Source organism: Stenella coeruleoalba, assembly GCF_951394435.1.
Source record: "Stenella coeruleoalba genome assembly, chromosome: 11".
Classification (NCBI taxonomy): Eukaryota; Metazoa; Chordata; class Mammalia; order Artiodactyla; family Delphinidae; genus Stenella; species Stenella coeruleoalba.
In genome coordinates, this window is record NC_137157.1 from 45,544,284 (window position 1) to 45,565,694 (window position 21,411).

Below are 21,411 nucleotides of genomic sequence, written 5' to 3' on the forward strand. Positions count from 1 at the left end.
GTTTCCTGTAAGTTGTACAGTTTATACTAAGTTATTCTGAAGAATCTTACATTTTTATTATCCACAGCAGTTATTAATTGTGTCTCCCATCATCTTTTAAGAATTTCCCCAGAAATAAGTCCACAGCTTTTAAAACTCATTAATTTTTAGCCTCTCTACTATTAACATCATTTGGGGCTATGAAACTTCTACTTTAGCTGCATCTCAGTTTGTCATTTGTAAATTTTTTTCATTCAGTTCTAAGTGTTTTCTAATTTTTGTTATTCTTTGGCCTATAGGCTGTTTAGAAGTGTGTTCCAAAACACGTAGGTTTTTTAGGTGTATATTTTGTCATTGAATTCTAAGTCAATCACATTGTCAGAGAATGAGATCTATATAGTAGCAATCTTTTGAAATATTTGTAGAGACTTGCTTTATTGTCTAGTATGTGATTGATTTTCGTAACTGTTGTGTGTTTGAAAGGAATGTTTGGATTGTTAGATCAAGCTTTTTTTTTTTTTTTTTGAGGTATGCGGGCCTCTCACTGTTGTGGCCTCTCCCATTGCGGAGCACAGGCTCCGGACTCGCAGGCTCAGCGGCCATGGCTCACGGGCCCAGCCGTTCCGCGGCATGTGGGATCTTCCCAGACCGGGGCACGAACCTGTGTCCCCTGCATTGGCAGGTGGACTCTCAACCACTGCACCGCCAGGGAAGCCCCTAGATCAAGCTTTTATGTTCACATCTTCCTTCTAAGATATGAACATTTTTTGATCTGCTTGATCTGTCAATTGCTGAGAGGCTTGCTAAAATCTGCCAGTATGGTAGTGGATTTCTAGTTTTCAGTTTTTGCTTTAAATACTTTGAGGCTGGGGAATTGACTTATTATTCTCATTATTATGTAGTGATCTCTATCTCTAGTAATGTTTTTGCCTAAAAGACTATTTTGTCTCATGTTAATAAACACACCATCTTTCTCTTGTTAAGTATATATGCTTTGTATATCACTTTCCATCCTTTCAGTCTTTCTGTATCTTCATGTCCCAAATGTTACTTGTACATTGTATGGAGCTGGATTTCATTTGTAGTTTAACCTGACGATCTTTGTCTTTTAACAAGAACATATAGTTCACATTTTTTCATGATTACTGATATTTGTATTTATTTCCTTTTCTTTTTTTTCTGTCTTGCCTCTTTTGACTTTTTTTTTTAATACAACTTTTTTTTTTTCTTTTACTCGTTTGGAAGTTAGATACAAAGTTTTTGGTCTCATTGATTCCTTTAGGAATTGTAACATGAATTCTTATCAGTGTTTAAAGTTAATCAAGTTATTTACCCTTTCCCTGATATACAAGGACCAGTATTTGCCTACCTTTGCCCATGTATTTAACACTTTCTTGGCTCACTCTTCCTTCTGTGTCTAGAATCACTTATGCTTAAAACACATTTTTAAGAATTTCCTTTAGTTTGTGTCTGCTATATGAAAACCTTATTTCTGTTTATCCTATTTTAAAGACAATTTTCGTAGGTTTAGAATTCTAGATTAGTTAATTATATTCTCAGTATATTGAAGATATTTTCTGGCTTCCATTGTTGATTTTGAAAAGTCAGCTATCAATCTTTTTTTTTTAATAAAACATTTTTAAAAATTTATTTATTTATTTTTGGCTGCGTTGGGTCTTCGTTGCTGTGCGCAGGCTTTCTCTAGTTGGCGAGAGGGGGCTACTCTTCGTTGCAGTGCGCGGGCTTCTCCTTGCGGTGGCTTCTCTTGTTGCAGGACACAGGCTCTAGGCGCGCAGGCTTAAGTAGTTGCAGCATGCGGGCTCAGTAGTTGTGGCTTGTGGGCTCTAGAGCGCAGGCTCAGTAGTTGTGGCGCACGGGCTTAGTTGCTCTGTGGCATGTGGGATCTTCCCAGACCAGGGATCGAACCCGTGTCCCCTGCATTGGCAGGGGATTCTTAACCACTCTGTCACCGGGGAAGCCCAACTTCTGTCTTTTCAACTAGACTTCCGGAAAGGCTAATCTACGCTGACTCCTTTCAGTTCACCTGTCATTCCTTCTTAACTCAATGTAGTTTGCTTTTCTGACCCTACCAGAATACTGAAACTACTCATGGCACAGTTACTTTGACCTAATTGCAAAATTCATTTTTCATTTTCATTCCTTTTTTATTTCATTCTTCCATTTATTCAAAATTTAGTTGAGCACTTTATTCCAGCCTCTTGGAAGTACATCAGTGGAAAATAGACAGTCATTTATGCCTTCATGGGCTTGCATTTTAAGAAGAGGAGACAGTAAATATGATGAGTAAATAACAGTTGTAGAGAGAGAAAAAGCATAGCAGTAAGTAAGTTAGGATGGAGATAGTGGGTATAGGCTGCAGTATTAATGGGTGATCAGGAGAGGCCTGAATTTGAAGGTGAGATTTAAACAAAGGCTTTGAAGACGGTGGGGGAATAGCCAAATGGGGGAAATAGGTTTCTAGGCAAAGAGAATAAATAGCTAGAGCATTGATTTTCTAACTGTGGTCCTTGGACCTTCTTTACCTGGGAACTTGATAGAAATGCAAATTCTTAGGCCCTACCCCAGATCTACTAAATTGGAAACTCTGGAAATGGGGCCCAGCAATCTGTATTTAAGAAGCCCTCTTGTTGATTCTGATACTTGATAAAGTTTGAGAATCACTGAACTAGAGTAATGACCCTTAGGCAGAAGGGTACTGGCATATTTGTGGAATAACAGGGAAACCAGTGCCACTAAAGAAGAGAGAGTGATGGGGAATGAGTAGTGGGAGAGAAGAGGTCAGAGATAACGAGTTGGGACAGATCATGTATTTTGTAAGATGGTTTTTATTCTGAGTGAAATAGGAGCTGTTGCAGGGTTTTGAGCAAAGGATTGGCATAATTTGTTTTAAATTCTCAAAGGATCACTGCTGCTATGTTGAGAGTATCCTGTAGGGAGTAGACACATCTGTTATATTCAGTGATGTTTTTCTCACTAATCCTGAAATTTGGGGATTTCTATGCTACTGTACACATCAGTAGTTTCTTGCAACTTTCTGATTTTCCTTTTTTTAAAAAAAATACTTTTCCTATGTAACTTCTTAACTGTTGATGTCCTCACCGTTCTCTTCTCCTTGGGTGTTCTCAGTTATTATGGTTTTAGCTACCACCTATATCCTGACTGTCTCTAGCTCGGTTTAGAATTTCAGGTAATAATTTTAAAAATACTGCATGACTGCACAAGACCAATTTTCATTTCGGAAGTATTGAGTAAGAATTGAAATAGAAATATTTTTATAGAGATCCATGATAGTGGTACGACAGAAGGACCAAACTACATGTTTGGTCAATTAAATCATAACCTGCTTTTATTAATCTTTGTGTAAAGTTAGATTTATGGTCTGAAATTTACGGTTTGTGCTTGTTTTTCAGGTGACATTGTGCTCATTAGGTAGCTGCCAGCTTAGTGCATAGTTGCCTCTATGCTCCCTTAAAGGGAGGTGCTGCCATCTTTTATAGATGAAAGAGAGCCTCATCAACTAATAAACTCTCATGACTAATGACTCATAGTATAGGAGAAAAGTTCTTTGTACATTTATTGTGGAAAGTCTGTCTTTATTTTTTTTCCTTGTTCATTTTTGTCTAATAGTTATTACTATTCTCTTATCCTTTGAAGTATGGTCAGTTTTGTTATAAGGTGACATGCATTCCTGGAAATCACTACACTGCAGAATTGCACAATAAAAGGCACAGGGCTAGGGGCAAATGGTGTTAGGGAAAACAACACTCAAAAACCTTGTCAGTGGCACATGAAAAAAGATTGGAATCTAATAAAAACGGTAATGCAGGTTTACACATTAAATGGGTAAAAATACTTGAAATACTACAATAAATATGTCACTTTACCTTGGAAAAGACCTAAAATGTGCTTGTGGAAGTAGATCTGCAGCTTATGAGTTACTGTGAAGTAGAACAAGGAAGGTTATTTGAAATTGGACAGTAAGTTGCAACACCAGATGGGGATGGGTGTGCATATACAGTGAACTGAAGTAGCTGGTAAATTGATCACCATGCGTGGGATTTGTATATTCCTACATGGATCACCTGGGTGCAGCTTTCTGCATTCTCTTAGTGTTTCTTGGACGCAAATTGTACGTAAGCAAATGTGAAATTTGTGTTGTCCTCAGATTATTTTCTAATATGTCAATCATGTTGCAACAAATTCATATTTCCAAAACAAGCCTTATGGCAGAACTGACCTAACTCAAAGTTTGGTGATTGCCTTCCATTTACTTTTTCTAGGTACTTGATATAATAATTTTTCTATGTATTGAATAAGTTGCCTATTCTTTTATCAGTAGGTCTTGAGCAATCAAATTAGGATATTTGGAATACTGGTAGTGGTATTATGGAAAAAAAAAACTAGGCTTGGAGTTTAGACTTAGTTGAATCCTAGCTTTGCAAATTTATTTGTGTCATCTTAAGAAAAGATTTTCTTAGTTTTTAACTTAATCTGTTTTAGCTATGAAAGTGCCTCTCTCAGTACTATTATATATGTACTGTAACTTTACTGTGTAATTTGTAGAGCTGTCATAGATTAGATAATATATAAATAAGATTTTGTAATAGCTTAATCAGAAATCTGGGCCCAAGGCTAGAATTCTGGAAAATGTGTGGAAGGACTTAATTTGGTTGATACTTAACCTACTTCTGTTGATGCTTTTCTGCATAAATAGAGAACATTTCTTTTTTTTTCTACTTTTTGGCCAAGTCCCGAAGACATTTCTTTAATGAATAAATCCAATACAATCTCTAAATGTTGAATTCATTTCAACTTGTGAGGTCTGAATTAATCATCACATATTCTTTTCTGTGTATTATCTGTTCAGTAATGAAGCTTTGTTTCTTGTCTGTCTGCTTTGTAAATTCTGTTCTTATTTGAAATAATTATTTTTAGTTCAGAAGTCATTCTTACCATAGTGCAGTTTTAATTTATAATTTAATATTTTGAATTGTTTTTGCATTATAACTTTCAGAAATGAGACTGATGTGGAAAGTTTGTTCAGATTTTCATTCTCTCTAACAACATTCTTTCCTTTTGGTTGAGAGATTGAGAAAATGAGACCCTTTAATGAGACCGTTTAAAATAAATACTAGTAAATATCATATAGCATTTTAAATTGATTGTGGCAACCTTTTAAAGCATTCAGAATATGCTGTTTTATTTTAAAGGATTAGAAGATAAGGAACAAAATTTAACGAGAAGAATTAGTGCCTCAGATATTCTATCTGAAAAGGTAAGATACTGCTTTGTGAGATTGGATATCTCTGTAAGACTGATTCTTGCACTGCTTTACTCTGTTCTTTTGAAAGGGAAATTCTGTCTTGTTTTTCACTCATTTTTTGTTTTTCAGCATTGCTATACCTTCATTTGGATATAAGCCTTAAAGATAAGAAAATCTGGAGAGACATCTTGGAGTATCTCCACTGGGTTCAATTAGATTACATTTAATTTAATTGAAATGTTATATGTATCTATAGATAATGTTTTTGCTTTTTTGGTTTTTTTTTTTTTGGTGGTATGCGGGCCTTTCACTGTTGTGGCCCCTCCTGTTGCAGAGCACAGGCTCCGGACGCAGGCTTAGCGGCCATGGCTCACGGGCCCAGGCGCTCCGCGGCATGTGGGATCTTCCCGGACCAGGGCACGAACCCGTGTCCCCTGCATCGGCAGGCAGACTCTCAACCACTGCGCCACCAGGGAAGCCCTGCTTTTTTGGATTTTGAAACTTCTCATTTTCCTCCACAGATTTTCTTTTCCTAATTTTGGGGGATTATGCTGTGTGAGAAAGCTTTGGAGTTAGACAAACCTTGACCTGGTATCCAATTCTAGCTCCTCTTATTAGCTGAGTGATCCTTGTGTATGCTGTTTAGCCTTTGCTTGCCTCTGTTTTCTTTTCTACAAAATGAGTTTAATGTCATCTGTTCTCTGGGTTGTTGTGAGGTTCAGCAGGATAAAGTACAAGAGCATCAAGCACTGTGTTCGACGTGTAATAGGTATTCACTGGCCCAAGCCTTTTGTTTGTTGAATTAGAGATCTGAAATATCTGCAGTTTCTTCTATTAAGATTTCAGTTTTTTATGCTTTTTATGGGTAAACTGAAATGATGCAAAGAGCCCAGAAGCTTTAGGAAAGAGAGGGTCCTGAATTTAAGGATGATAATATAATAGATACACACGCATGTGCACATACACGTGCGTGCATTTATATGTGTATGGTTTTGAATAACTCTGTAAGGTAGGTTGACATCTCTTCTACAGATGAACTAAGATTCATGTGCATAGATTAAGTGACTTGCCTAAAGTTACATAGGACTTAGGCGTCAGAACAAGGAGTTTGAATGAGGCTCAGTGCTCTTGCTGATCAAGTAGCTGCTTTAAGTAGCATATAGTTGAATGACAGAATCAGTGGTCTCTTTCATTCCAGAAGGGTTAGTAGCAAAAGATAATCAAAGACTTTTAAGTCTCAGTGGAACAGTAATGATAGCTTTATTTTACTTAAGCTCTGGATTAGCACTGTCCAATAGAATTTTCTACAATAATGGAAATGTTCTATACCTGCACTCTCCAATATGGTAGCTATTAGCTACATGTGGCTATTAAGCGCTTGGAATGTGACTAGTGTGGCTGCGGAAATAAAGTTGTTATTCAATTTTAGCTAAATTTAAATAGCCATACATGGCTTGTTGGTCCCATTTTTGGATAGCATGGCTGTAGGTCTTCAGTACCAAGCAGTAGAATTTGATATGTTTAAGTGACTTGGAGTAAAAAAGACTCATGATAATTTTTAAGCTCATTTGTTACATATATTTCCCAAAAAAGGAAAGAGTAACTGTATCCTGGCTTGGTTAAACTGAAGTACTGAAATATGTGTTGGTAGTTTAATTAGAGATTTATAATAGTCTATATAAGGTTAAACTACTAGGTAGGATCCACTGGGTTTTTTTTTATGTTTAAGAATTAAATAATTTATTGGATTTTAAAAATGTAATTACAATTCACCTATAAGGGAAAGTTACTAGGTAAGCGGGCCTTAACCTTCTTGAGTCTTAGCCTCTTTTGAGTCGCCCCTCCTTTTCCATATATACACATAAAGGAAAAACACATACAGCTTTGTATTTAACTTCAAGGAATGGGGATGCCAAAGGACTCCTTATCTCTCTCCCACTAAAGTCTCATGGACTCCAATTTAGAACCTCTGCTTAGGTTGCCTGACATTTTCAGTTATATTTTAGCTAAAATGTACAGAATAGAATAATTTTAAAAGTTAACTCAAAAAAAGTGGAGTGAAAAAATTAAGAAGTTGCTTCAATTGAAAAAAAGTTCTCATACATTTGTTCCTAAACTGTTTTCCTGTTTTAGCTTCCCTGAAGAAGTCTTGGGTGTTCAAAATATTTTCAATATTCAGATAAATATCTGTAGCTTTAGAACATGGAATGCTCTAATATAAGCAAATCTTTACATATTTTTTCCTTTAAAACTGATTTAAAGGGGGCTTCCCTGGTGGTGCAGTGGTTGAGAATCTGCCTGCTAATGCAGGGGACACGGGTTCGCGCCCTGGTCTGGGAGGATCCCACATGCTGCGGAGCAACTAGGCCCGTGAGCCACAACTACTGAGCCTGCGAGTCTGGAGCCTGTGCTCCGCAACAAGAGAGGCTGCGATAGTGAGAGGCCCACGCACCGTGATGAAGAGTGGCCCCTGCTTGCTACAGCTAGAGAAAGCCCTCGCACAGAAACGAAGACCCAACACAGCAAAAATTAATTAATTAATTGATAAACTCCTACCCCCAACATCTTAAAAAAAAAAACACCATGCTTCATCAATGTCTTCTTTAAAAAAAAACTGATTTAAAGATTTATAAAAGATTTATAAAATATATATTTTAAAAAGTTTGCAAATTTGTATCTTGACATTCACTGTGCCTGTTCTGTGTAGTACTTGTAAGGCTAGTACAAGTACACATGATTATGGAACCACTTCGTTCTTCATTCCTTACCTCCCCTGGGTTGATTTCTTCTTGCATTCACTGCCATCAGATTTCTACTCCTGTTTGGGAGGCAGTTAAATGCCAATCTCTAACCCTTAACTTTTTTTTTTCATTATCAGTTGTACTCTCCCCTTCTAACCCTTCACACTTACATATAAACACATACCCTCTACAGATTGATCTTCTGTTTGTATTACAGGGACTGAATTAGAGTATAGGGCTATGGTAAGTTATTCAGTTTCCTTATTTTATTTGTATTAATATTTACCATTTAAGTATTTGCCTTAAAACTAACTAACTGATCTTATAAAAGATTTGACTTGGTAATATGTTTAAAGTCAAATAATAGAATCTTTAAATGGCAACTGTTTCTTTTTTTAAAGAAGCTTGGTGAAGATGAAGAGGAGCTATCTGAATTGCAGCTTCGTCTTTTGGCTCTTCAGTCAGCCAGTAAAAAATGGCAACAAAAAGAACAGCAGGTGATGAAAGAAAGCAAAGAAAAGCTGACTAAGATGAAAACTGTACAGCAGAAAGTTAAAACCAGTACAAAAACACATTCGGCCAAAAAAGTTAGCACTACAGGTGATCATTTCTGTTAAATTCTTTTAATTGATTTCCTATATCAGTATGGTTTTTAGATTTTAATTCAGAAAGTTTTGAGCTGAGAATTATATTCTGACTAAAGTATAATCGTATATAAATGAACTTAGAGGAGCAGCTGTATATATGACTTAATAATGAAAAAAAATGTTAAAGCTCTTATTTTCTTTTATCTTCTAGAAAATTCTAACTCTAATAGATACTGATGTTTCTATATTTTTTATTTAAAGCTAAACAAGCATTGAGGAAGCAGCAAACAAAGGCATGGAAGAAACTACAACAACAAAAAGAACAGGAAAGACAGAAAGAAGAGGATCAACGGAAACAAGCTGAAGAAGAAGAGAGAAGGAAAAGAGAAGAAGAAATCAGAAAAATTCGAGATCTCTCAAATCAGGAAGAGCAATACAATCGATTCATGAAATTGGTTGGTGGAAAGAGGCGATCAAGGAGTAAAGTAAGGAGTTCAAAAATACAAAATCAAAATATTACTCAAATTTAACTGTCCTTATAGTCTTATTTCATAAATTCAGTCAACTAAGAAAAAGTATTACATTCTTTTGTTTGATAGAGCTCATTATATAAATAACTCTTGGGAAGAAGGGAAGGTAGGTTATAATTGAGAATGAGTCGTTTTTATAGTTATAGATATTAGAAATAAAAGAAATGAAAGGCTAATATAATATTATGGTTAGAAAAGCTTCCTTTTGACTTTTTTGTCATTTTCTGTTTAGAAGAAAGTAGCATTACTGAGTTGTAGTGAGGACTTATTCTTAAAATGACTGTTCCTATTAGTTTTCCATTTTTTAGTAATGTAGAATTAGAAATGTGTCATGATTAATTGATATGGACTTTTTTTTGTTTTTTTTTTGGCGGTACGCAGGCCTCTCCTGTCGCGGAGCACAGGCTCCGGACGTGCAGGCTCAGTGGCCATGGCTCACGGGCCCAGCCACTCCGTGGCATGTGGGATCTTCCCGGACCAGGGCTTGAACCCGTGTCCCCTGCATCAGCAGGCGGACTCCCAACCACTGCGCCACCAGGGAAGCCCGATATGGACTATTTTAAAGAAAGTTAAATCGTCATATAGTCATAGCGTTAGTGCATGTGACTTTAGTTATCAAGCATTTGTGAGCCTTTATTATGTATAAGTCATTGATAATGACTAAGTCATTTTCTTTTATGGATGGTGTTAGGAAGTAAACTGGAGATTTAATACTGATCTACTGCTATTAGCAGTGACAAATTTCAGAATTCTGAGCTTTAATAATACACTCACGAGTGTAGTCTCATACACTCGTGGGTGTATTATTAAAGAATAGAGGGATATTTAAGAATAAGAGCTATTTAATTGTAGCAAGTCAAGAGTTAGGTTTGCTTAAGTAAGGAATATATAAGTATTCATACTTTGAACTTCCAGAAAGCACTTTGATAGAATCTTTTTTTAGAGAAGTATTGTATTAATAGTTGTATGTTACTCTTATATCCATCTGGATAGTTTTTTTTTAATTTTGCGGTACGCGGGCCTCTCACTGTTGTGGCCTCTCCCGTTGCAGAGCACAGGCTCTGGACGCGCAGGCTCAGCGGTCATGGCTCACGGCCCCAGCTGCTCTGCGGCATGTGGGATCCTCCCGGACCGGGGCACGAACCAGTGTCCCCTGCATCGGCAGGCGGACTGTCAACCACTGCACCACCAGGGAAGCCCCAGATAGCTTTTGCTAGTTTTCAATTTGTTATAAACTGTCTCCGAGTGGAACATTTTAAGAAGTAAAAAAAAAAAGAAAACATACGAGCATATGACAAGAGTTTTTACTCTTCAGTTATCATTAGTTTATTCATAACTAAAATGTTAAGGATTATTTGGGCAATATTCTAAATATAGTTTTGATTACATAAAACTTGAATTCATTTATCTGATTTCTTAGCTTACAGAGAGAGGCTATTAGTATTTATGAGCTTAGGGTCATCTTATTTTCTAGAGGAATAGCTGATTATTTAGTGGCTCAGCTCACTCTGGGAGATTTCATCTGTATATATAGTACTTGCTAGTTTCATTTTCTGACAGTTGTAAAATGTCAACCACAGTGTACCTGTCATGTGTGTTGAATTTCCCCAATCAGATGTGATAGGCAGTTCTAACTGGATCATCATGATTATTGATACTGTTCTACATAAAATATAACTATTAATTGTTTTGTAATTTCTAGCCTAAGAATAGATTAAGACAGAAAATATTGTGAAACTAAAAAAAAATCTTGTGTAATTAGTCCTCAGACCCTGACCTGAGACGATCCTTAGATAAGCAACCTACTGATAGTGGAGGAGGCATTTATCAATATGATAACTATGAAGAAGTTGCTATGGATACAGATAGTGAAACCAATTCTCCAGGTATGAGCTAAACCTTAAAACATATGCATGTTCACAATTATTAAGTAGAAAATCGTCACAAAGCTACCCAAAACCTTGCAAGAAATGTGTAATGAAAGTGAGATTTGCTGGTGGGCTGTACAACCATAGACATTATTTGATGTTATAAATAATTCAAGAGCAAACCTCAAATGTGTAATATTAACCTTTATTTCTAAGTATTTCCTTCTATATAGCATTTTAATAAGAAGGCAGTGTTTTACTGTTAACTATGTGATCTAAAAAGTGAATATTGTGGGAAAGGTGAGAACACTGTTTTAAAAAACAAATAAACAAACCTTTGCTTTCTTAAGTATCTTTGTATCTAAGGCATTCTTCGCTTTAGTTAAAAAACGGGGGGGGGATCTTTCTTGATTTTAGGCTTCCTTCCTCCTTCCACTGATGATACTCTGTAGGAATAGGGAGATGGAAAGTGATACTAGTGGTGTCTTAGGATCAGCTGGTTAGAACTGTTAGGGCTGTACCTCAGTTAGATTGCACATTTTAGGGTATGACCATCCTTGCGGGCTAGAGGCTCGCTTTAGTTGATATTCAGTGGTGATCAGCTGTGAGAGACCTGTTCTCTTACTAATTAACACACATAAGACTGAGGCAGACAACCAAATGCAGTTGGTGTTCTAGGAACTAGAATACTTACCTGCAAGGCCACATGATCAGTGTTTTTCTTCCAGTGGTCATATTGTGAGACCAAATTAAACTAGAATTCTACTTTAGTGTGCCTAGAGAGAAGGCAAAATCTGTATGATTTGGTAATGTTAATAAAAATGCTCATTTTCAGGTTACTATGTTTCGGTTCATATTTAATAATCTTGTATTTTGATTTCATAGTTTAATTCTCTTTGGTCAATCTTTAATTTTCATATTTCCAGGTTCTTGGAGATGATTCATTGTAGTTCCCAAGTATTGACAATATTATTATTACTCTTTCTATAAAATAATTTTATGATCTACCCTCTTAAAAGAATTTTGTAAAAAATTATTATACAGAGAATGTACTCTACTCAGTTTTGTAAATTTTAACTTTTTGCCGTATTTATTACAAATATTTATGTTTTTAAGAAGTAAAGTGTTCTAAAGGTCAGTGTATAGTCAAATGGCATCATTTGGGCCACAGGTCAGCCCCATATAAGGCATGTGGTTAATATCCATATTGACTTGAGAGACAACGGGGACAAAGAAGAAATTTTAGTTTTCCCTAAGGTTGTATGGTTATTGAGTAGCAAGAGTAGTCTTTGAATCTGCCAGATTTCAGTGAGTCTAAAGAAACCACTGACAGTAAAAAGTGCAATTATCAATACTTTTAGCTGCTGCCAAGGAAGAAATGCTAACAATTTAACTGAGATGCATCAGTAACTATTTCAGAATTATTAATGTTTATTTATTTATTTATTTGGCTGCGTCAGGGTCTTAGTTGCAGCATGTGGGATCTTCTTGTTGCAGCATGCAAACTCTTAGTTGTGGCATGTGGGATCTAGTTCCCTCACCAGGGACCAAACCTGGGCCCCCTGCATTGGGAGTCTTAGCCGCTGGACCACCAGGGAATTCCCCAGAATTATTAAAATGTGAAAAAGTGTACACTTTAATAATTAAATACAGTGGGTAATTCTTTTCATTCCTAGTCCTGTTTGCTTTCTATCCAATTTAAATAGTCCATTTCTTCACTTTTCTCCACATGAAGGGAGGAATGGAGTCACCACATCACTGTTTTCCTTCGGTTAGGACACTTTGGCAGATTCAGGGGAATTTTTTGTTTTACTATTTCTTAAAAAGTATGTTTATTTCCAAAAAAAAAAAAAGTGTGTTTCTAGCCTTTCCTGCTCTATTCCCTGTTACCACCACTAGGTGAAAAGTAGAGCAAAGTAGAGAGTTTTGAGGGACTAAATATCAGCGTAAGTGGATGGCTGATTTTGTAATGATATAAGGACAATAAGGAGGTGGTCTCATGGAAGTCAAATATTTTATTGGAGATTAATAAAATCTCACTTGTACTCTACTTAGATGCAATTTTATTTCTTCAAAAATACCATAAATTTAATTTATTCCTATTGAAATACATCTATTATTAAACTCTTACAAAAATTTTTTTTACAGCTCCTTCACCAGTGCAACCACCATTCTTCTCTGAATGTTCATTGGGGTATTTTTCTCCGGCACCATCTGTTTCTTTGCCTCCACCACCTCAGGTTTCTGTAAGTGAGAATTGATATGATTTCTACGAAAATTTTGTAGCCTTATGTCTTTTCTAATTTGTTTTGAAAAGCTGGCCTGTAATTAATTGTTAGGTTTGAAGAGAGCGTAAAATCAAAATTGCTTATCAGAATTAATAGCTATGAAATCTATGGAATAAACAGTTGATTAGTTATTGGCAGACTATCCATTTGGTAGATTTTTTTCGTAGCTAATTTTTTTTTTTAACATCTTTATTGGGGTATAATTGCTTTACAATGGTGTGTTAGTTTCTGCTTTATAACAAAGTGAATCAGTTATACATATACATATGTTCCCATATCTCTTCCCTCTTGCGTCTCCCTCCCTCCCACCCCTCCAGGCGGTCATAGCTAATTTTTAATCTCATGTTGACTTTCTTTCAGTACTTAGTATGTTTCCTTCTTTCTTCTCTTTGTTCCTCTTTGTTCCTCAGAAAATGTATTCCGAAGCAGAGTAAGAATTATCTATTGTTTTGGATTTTTTTAGGGGGAATTGGGATTTAAGTGCATTAAGGTGCTTCTAGAAACTTTTTTCCTTTCTCCTCTTTTGATTAAATAGTTACTTTTAATTTGAAAATTCAGTAAAAGAAAAGCATTGTCTATGCAAGTTAATTTCTTTTCCCTACCTTTTGAAAGAACTGCCAGTCCCCTGTTAAAAAAAAAAAAGAAAGAAGAAAAAAGGAAGTGGGGGATCACAAAGTAAAATTTCTGAAGTTATTTCAGATGAGAGAACCTAGAGGTCACACTGGATCTCTCTTAATAGGTTAGTGGGGACCTTGCCATTTCACAGTTCCTAGGTAGATATCTGGTGTCCTCCTAGGAAGTTGAAGATGAGGGGAATATTAGAGCAGAGAGTGAGAGAGAAACATTTTTATTTTTTCTTTCTTCCTTGAATTGTTTTATATGCCAAGGGAAATACTGGAAAGTCTTTGAAGCAAAAATATGTGCAAATTCAAGGATTTGGGTAAAATTGTCTTTATAGATAATCTCGAAGAAGCCATTTCACAAGGATTTTATGAGGGTAGTGGTGACTCTTCTTTACAATTAATTCTTGAAATACTCTAGACTACGCCCACCCAGAATCCCTTTGGTTCCTAAGTTTTGATTTTTACTTAAGTGTTGTATCTGATTTTTTGTTATCTGTTTGTTTTCAGGTAGTCATCTAGGCAGATAGACACTGTAAAGTTTGATTTCTCTATTTTTAAGTTTATAAATTAAATGTTTCAAATATTGTTGATTTTTTGTAAAAATTATACTTTTTCATGGCTGAATATTGGATTTGGTTAGTTTTGAGATTTCCAGTATTCTTAGTTCACTTATGCTTACAGTAAAGTAATAACCTGTATACCTTTTTCTAATTTAATGTTACTCTAATGATAAACACTTGGAATGGGTAAAATTTGCATAGTAATTATTATTTCTTCTTTTTTAAAAACAACTAGTCAATACCACCTTTGAGCCAGCCTTATGTGGAAGGCTTGTGTGTTTCTCTTGAACCTCTACCTCCTCTACCACCTTTACCACCTCTTCCACCTGAAGATCCAGAACAGCCTCCAAAACCACCTTTTGCAGATGAGGAAGAAGAGGAAGAAATGCTGCTCCGAGAAGAGCTACTTAAATCTCTAGCGAATAAAAGAGCTTTCAAGCCAGAGGTAATTTAGGTACCTGAACCTCTAGGTGGTGCTATTGAGCTTAGTTTTAGGTAGCCCTACTTTTCTCTGCTAGTTTGGGATTCATTGGGCTTTTCAGTAAAGTGGGGATAAGTCTGATAGTACTTTGCTCAAGACCTTTAAAGGGACAGAAATTTCTTTTCATTTAAAATTGCTTCATATCTGTCTCTTTCTTCTTTAGGAAACATCCAGTAATAGTGACCCACCTTCACCTCCAGTTCTGAACAATTCACAGCCTGTGCCAAGAAGCAATCTGTCGATAGTCAGTATTAATACAGTATCTCAGCCTAGGATACAGAACCCAAAGTTTCACAGAGGACCTCGTCTTCCACGAACTGTGATCTCGGTAAAAACAAACAAAATAATTAGTCTTATTGTTATTTAAACAGCTTGTGAGAAATTTGTCTGCAGTTTTGCTGTCCTATTGCCTAACTCCTAGTTTATTATATACAAACATATATGTATTATTTTTTATTTATTAATAGTGAAATGGGAGCAGCTTCTTCACTTGTAAACTGGTAGAGTTCATGATAATATTTTTTGGGAAGCATTATTTTCCTCAGAGAGGTATTTTTTGCCATTTCCTCAGTTTTTGTTCCATATAACTTGGTCCATTTAGATTTTCTGTCTAGTCAGTTTTAGCAAATTATATATATTTTTTATTTCTCCCATCTTGGCTCATAATTTTTCAATTAATGACTGTACTATAATGGAAGAACTTATGATGTTTTTCAATGTTTATTAAGGAGATTGAAATGACAATTTATTTCTACCTTGTTTTCTAATGGGTTTAAAGTAAAATAAATGGAGCAAAGCCAAGTTGAAATCTTGCCTCTGTTCGGTAAACTTATTCTCCATATATAAGCACAAAAGCCAAAAAGATTTATTAATAATAATGTAGAATTATTAATTTTTTCTTTGGCTTTAAAAGGTTAATTTAGATTGCATTATGGTTCTTTATAGAAAGTTGGAGAAAATAAAACTTAATGAAGAAAGTGATGATAGTAGTATCTAGAGAGACTGAGAATATAATCAATAGAATATTTTTATGTTTTTGGATATAACCAGTATCTGTGGAGTGGGACAAAGTAAGTCAATTAATACAATATAAACAGGAGGAACCATAGACTGTCTGCTTGAAACCCATTATTTTTATGAATTTAAATTCGTACAGATAAAGTGACTTGTTCAAGGTCATGAAGCTAATTGTGGTAGAGCCAAGAAAAGGATAGAGATACTTCTGTCATCAAGAGTAACAAATATACTGTCTTTGCAGCTTCCAAAGCATAAATCAGTGGTTGTAACCCTAAATGATTCCGATGATAGTGAATCTGATGGAGAGGCATCCAAGTCAACCAATAGTGTTTTTGGTGGATTGGAGTCCATGATTAAAGAAGCAAGACGAACTGCTGAGGTAAGTGCAGTAATGAAAGATGCAAAGATTTATTGACAATCATTAAAGTTTGTTTGTTTTTCCTGGAAATTAGACCTTAGAGGTTTAGATTTTTAATATATCGAATTATGGAAATATAAATAAGAATTATGGAAATTATAAATAATACAAATAAGTATTTGTATTATTAGGAGTTTATATAATGAAGTGTGTATAAATTTAGATAGGTTTAACTATTAAAAAACTCCTTTTTTTTTGTTTCCAGTTGACTGTCACTTTTTTCAAAATAGTAAAATTGTGTGGATAATTGTCCTCTGTACTAAGGAAATTTATTGTTTTGGAATTTTGTTATATTACCAGAAAATAGTGTTTTTATCAAAGTGTATCACCTAAATACAACTTTTATCCCTATTCCTAATTGCAACAGTTGCTTAGATATGAAATAGTTCAATTATTTTCAAACCATAAGTCTTGACTACTTACTGGGATTGTACAATTAATTTGGTGGTTAATGGCCAGCACTGTGTTTTTTTAAACGGAATAGAAAATAATGATGAAGATGTTTATTTCTAAATATATAAATGTGCACTGGATAATGTAAAATATAGATCTTAGTGTGGGATTATAAAAGCTTTTGATCTGGTTGACTTCAAACGTTTTCTAGCAAGCTTCAAAACCGAAAGTACCTCCAAAATCTGAAAAAGAAAATGATCCCATGCGAACACCTGAAGCTTTGCCTGAAGAAAAGAAGATTGAATATAGATTGTTAAAGGAAGAGATTGCCAAGTAAGTGGCATTTTATGTAATTAGCTTTAAAGGTGTGTACTATTTTCGGTGCTTAATCTGTATACAGTTTATTGGCATTGGGAAATGAAGATGATGATTTTTATCCAAGATGAAGAGTTAATGTTTTTAGAACTTGCACAGGAGGGGGAGCCAGATGATCATCTATAAGCTTGAAGGCAGTGATGCACCGAGGTATAAACAGCTTAGAAAAAGATAAAAGCTGTTACAAAGGAGAACTACACTATCAGCTCTGAATGCCAATTTGGGTCATGCATATTGGTCATCATTGTTATTAGTCAATATGTTAGTCACTTAGTTAATATTTTTACTTTATTTTATGAAATAGAATACATCTTAAAAAATAATTTCAGTTTATTTTTTGGTATAATTTATTAATCTTTATTGATTATTTTAGTCGTGAGAAACAGCGTTTGATTAAATCAGATCAGCTGAAGACAAGTTCATCATCCCCAGCAAACTCTGATGTAGAAATTGATGGGATTGGCAGGATAGCAATGGTTACTAAGCAGGTTACAGATGCAGAAGCAAAACTTAAAAAACATAGGTGAGTCTCATTATCTGATTAAATACTGCATGTATCTAAGTGTTCCTATATTAGAGGAATATATTTTTGTGGTGTATGTCAGTAATAAGTATACTGTGTGATTACCAATTCTTTCATACTTGATAGACCTAGAGAAGGCTATCATTTTGTTGAATTATACATTTACGTGAAGTAATAGTATTAATGTTTAAATAAAAATATCAAGACTTCAAAAGAAAGTTTTCCCCCTTCAGATTTATGTATGGCTTTAAAACCTCTGGCATGTTTTTTAAAGACCTTTATTGGAAGCATATTTTTATTGTTAAAATTGGTAGACTTGATTGTTGGAAATAGTCATTACTTAGTCTGTTAAGTAAGACACATGGTCAAATATTGTGTTATTACAAAAACTATGATATGCAGTAACATTAAGATGTACCCTGATATTAGAGATCTGAAAAATGTTACTCATAGATGAAATATTGTGGTGACCATAAATCTCCAAAATTATCAACGAGAAATGGTACTGTGTATGTTTTAAAAGAAATTAAAATAAATTCATTTAGATTCCATTTCTTTAATAACTTTTATAACAAATGAAAAGATTTTTAAAAATTCTTTGTCTTTCTATTCCCCATTCTCTTTATCACATATTCTCTGTTTTTATGATTCATTCTAGATGTCATGTGTTGTGACTGTTTGAAATATGGTATCTTTCTGGGAAAGATGCTTCATTTTTTTTTTTTATCATAATGTTCAGTAGTTGAAAAGATGAAAATCTGTAAATTTGTCTTTTTGTCCTGATTTTTACTTCTCAGTTCCAGTCTTTACATCTGTCTACTGTTTAAAAATTAGATTTCTTTTTCTCTCCTTTGCTTTAGATAAAATGAGTTAGAGGTTTGTAAATTAATTAAATGTGCTTGATTATGTTTATTAGATGTTTATTTGTGTGTTTATTATTAGGAGCGTTAAAAATGAAACTAAACATAGTGATTTTCTGTCTTAAGTCTTCATTTTTCTTTTTTTATTTGAGGTTTTTTTATGTTTTTAATTTTTTGCGGGGGGGGGTGTTGGGTCTTCGTTGCTGCATGCGAGCTTTCTTTAGTTGCGGTGAGCGGGGCTTCTCTTCATTGTGGCGCGTGGGCTTCAGTAGTTGCGGCACATGGGCTTCAGTAGTTGTGGCTCATGGGCTCTATAGTGCAGGCTCAGTAGTTGTGGTGCACGGGCTTGGTTGCTCCACGGCCTTTGGGATCTTCCTGGACCAGAGCTTGAACCTGTGACCCCTGCATTGGCAGGCGGATTCTTAACCACTGTGCCACCAGGGAAGCCCTCTTAAGTCCTCATTTTTCAGGAGTTATTTAGGGCTACATTGAAGGTTACTATTAATAGCTTTTCAACTGTAATTCACATTACTCAGACGCATGTTTTGTTTTGTTTTTTTAAAGATCCGACCCAGGGAATTCTCTGGTGGTCCAGTGGTTAGGACTCTGCACTTTCATTGCTGAGGGCCTGGGTTCAGTATCTGGTCGGGGAACTAAGATCCCGCAAGCCGCGTGGTGCTGCCAAAAAAAAAAAAACGGCCAACCCATATTTGCTTTCATAAAATTTAACAGTGTCTATCTGAATACTTATTTTATTCTTCTAAATATTCACCTCTGTGTATCATAAACATATTTTTAAAAATGAGCTATTACTTCGTAAGTTTTTTATTCTGATGGTGTCAGTCCACTAGTTTAGAAAAACGTTCATAAGACTTTTGTTATTTCCCAATTAGGATTCTCTTGATGAAAGATGAATCTGTTTTAAAGAATCTAGTACAGCAAGAAGCTAAGAAGAAAGAATCTGTTCGAAATGCTGAAACAAAAATTACAAAACTTACAGAGCAGCTTCAGGCAACAGAGAAAATTCTCAGTGTCAACAGAATGTTTTTGAAGAAGCTTCAGGAACAAGTAATGTTCTTTTCTTAAATTCAAATATTGTAGTCCCATGTTTACTACACGTTTTTATGGGCCAAATTTTTAATAAAACCATAAACCAAAGCCATCAAAATGTGTAACCTATACATTGTTCTCCACTGAGATGTAATATTAGCATATTTTTAATTTCCATTTGAATACCGTAAAGAAATTATGTTTAAGAAGGTATTTCCTCTCCTAAGATTTACATACTCAGAATTACCCTATATTTCAGATTCACAGAGTTCAACAACGTGTTACAGTTAAGAAAGCTTTGACTCTGAAGTATGGAGAAGAACTTGCTCGTGCAAAAGCAGTGGCTAGTAAAGAAATAGGAAAACGTAAACTGGAACAAGATCACCTTGGAGTAAGTTGTTTGTAGAAATATTTAATGTTTGAAAAGGAGAAGGTTTTAATTATTCTTTTGAGGGTAAGAGATGCATAAAAAGTTCAAGCTTTTCCCTGCAGATTTAAAGAGAATAAGATTAAAGGTTTTTTTTGTTTTGTTTTTTTTGTTTTGTTTTGTTTTTGTTTTTGTTTTTGTTTTTTGCGGTATGTGGGCCTCTCACTGTTGTGGCCTCTCCCGTTGCGGAGCACAGGCTCTGGACGCGCAGGCCCCGCGGCCATGGCTCACGGGCCCAGCTGCTCTGCGGCACGTGGGATCTTCCTGGACCGGGGCACGAACCCGTGTCCCCTGCATCGGCAGGCGGACTCTCAACCACTGCGCCACCAGGGAAGCCCAAGATTAAAGTTTTGTTTTTAAATGGCACCCACATATTTGGAAACTTTTTTCTGTTTGTTTATTTTGACTTGTTTTGTTTGTTTTTGGTACCTCATAGATTAGCAAATCTGTTGGAGGCTTTTGTAAAACTGTTTTAGTCTCATTATTGACTTAGTTTTATAATGTTGGCATTGTATTGTAGGGATAGCACAATTATCTTACCAAAAATTGTTTATAAAGTCATAGCAGTATAAAATATTGATATCATTTTTTCCCCCCAGCCTAACAAAATGATGAGACTGGACAATTCTCCAATATCAAGTCCAAGAAAGCATTCAGCAGAACTAATTGCTATGGAAAAAAGACGATTGCAAAAGCTAGAATATGAATATGCCCTGAAAATTCAGAAACTAAAAGAAGCCAGGGCCCTTAAAGCAAAGGAACAGCAAAATATTGGTCCACTTGTGGAAGAGGAACCTGAATTTTCTTTGCCTCAACCCTCACTTCACGATCTGACTCAAGATAAATTAAGTCTGGACACTGAGGAAAATGATGTTGATGATGAGATTTTGTCTGGGTCAAACAGAGAAAGAAGAAGATCCTTCTTAGAATCCAATTCTTTTACTAAACCTAACCTTAAGCACACTGATACACCTAACAAAGAATGTATAAACAAACCTACTAAGAATGCAGTAGAGAAACCAGAACTTTTTCTAGGGTTAAAAATTGGTGAATTGCAGAAATTATATTCAAAAGCTGATAGCTTAAAACAACTGATTTTAAAAACTACCACAGGCATTACAGACAAGGTTTTGCATGGTCAGGTAACTGAACATTTCATATTCTTTATAAAATCTAGAATTCACCCTAGCCTTTATTTTATGAAATTTCTCTTTTCTTTTGCAGGAGATTTCTGTGGATGTGGATTTCGTGACAGGACAGAGTAAAACAACAGAAGTGAAGCCATATCCATTTAGACCCTACCATAGTCCCCTTTTAGTTTTTAAGTCTTACAGGTATAGAAGAAAGATTCAGTAAACTTGAGGTTCAGGATTGCTCCTTGTTCTTAATGATATCTTAATCTGGAAT

The 21,411-nt window shown here is 35.2% G+C and overlaps 1 protein-coding gene across 3 annotated transcripts in view; it reads left to right on the plus strand.

The window, feature by feature from the left end:
- Nucleotides 1-21,411, plus strand: part of ZFC3H1 (zinc finger C3H1-type containing) — a 49,229-nt gene that overhangs the window by 7,430 nt on the left and 20,388 nt on the right. The window contains exons 1-15 of one of the 3 annotated variants that reach the window (XM_079938186.1): nt 5,259-5,275; nt 8,222-8,247; nt 8,406-8,604; nt 8,853-9,076; nt 10,884-11,007; nt 13,138-13,235; nt 14,696-14,905; nt 15,105-15,269; nt 16,200-16,337; nt 16,981-17,102; nt 17,518-17,667; nt 19,421-19,595; nt 19,837-19,968; nt 20,604-21,146; nt 21,229-21,338. In XM_079938186.1, the coding sequence (XP_079794312.1) occupies nt 8,245-8,247; nt 8,406-8,604; nt 8,853-9,076; nt 10,884-11,007; nt 13,138-13,235; nt 14,696-14,905; nt 15,105-15,269; nt 16,200-16,337; nt 16,981-17,102; nt 17,518-17,667; nt 19,421-19,595; nt 19,837-19,968; nt 20,604-21,146; nt 21,229-21,338 (2,393 nt within the window). In that variant the 5' untranslated portion in view covers nt 5,259-5,275; nt 8,222-8,244. Of the gene's footprint in view, nt 1-5,210; nt 5,276-8,221; nt 8,248-8,405; nt 8,605-8,852; nt 9,077-10,883; nt 11,008-13,137; nt 13,236-14,695; nt 14,906-15,104; nt 15,270-16,199; nt 16,338-16,980; nt 17,103-17,517; nt 17,668-19,420; nt 19,596-19,836; nt 19,969-20,603; nt 21,147-21,228; nt 21,339-21,411 lie in introns of those variants that run through there. The other 2 variants (XM_079938184.1, XM_079938185.1) reach the window with 2 other exon arrangements.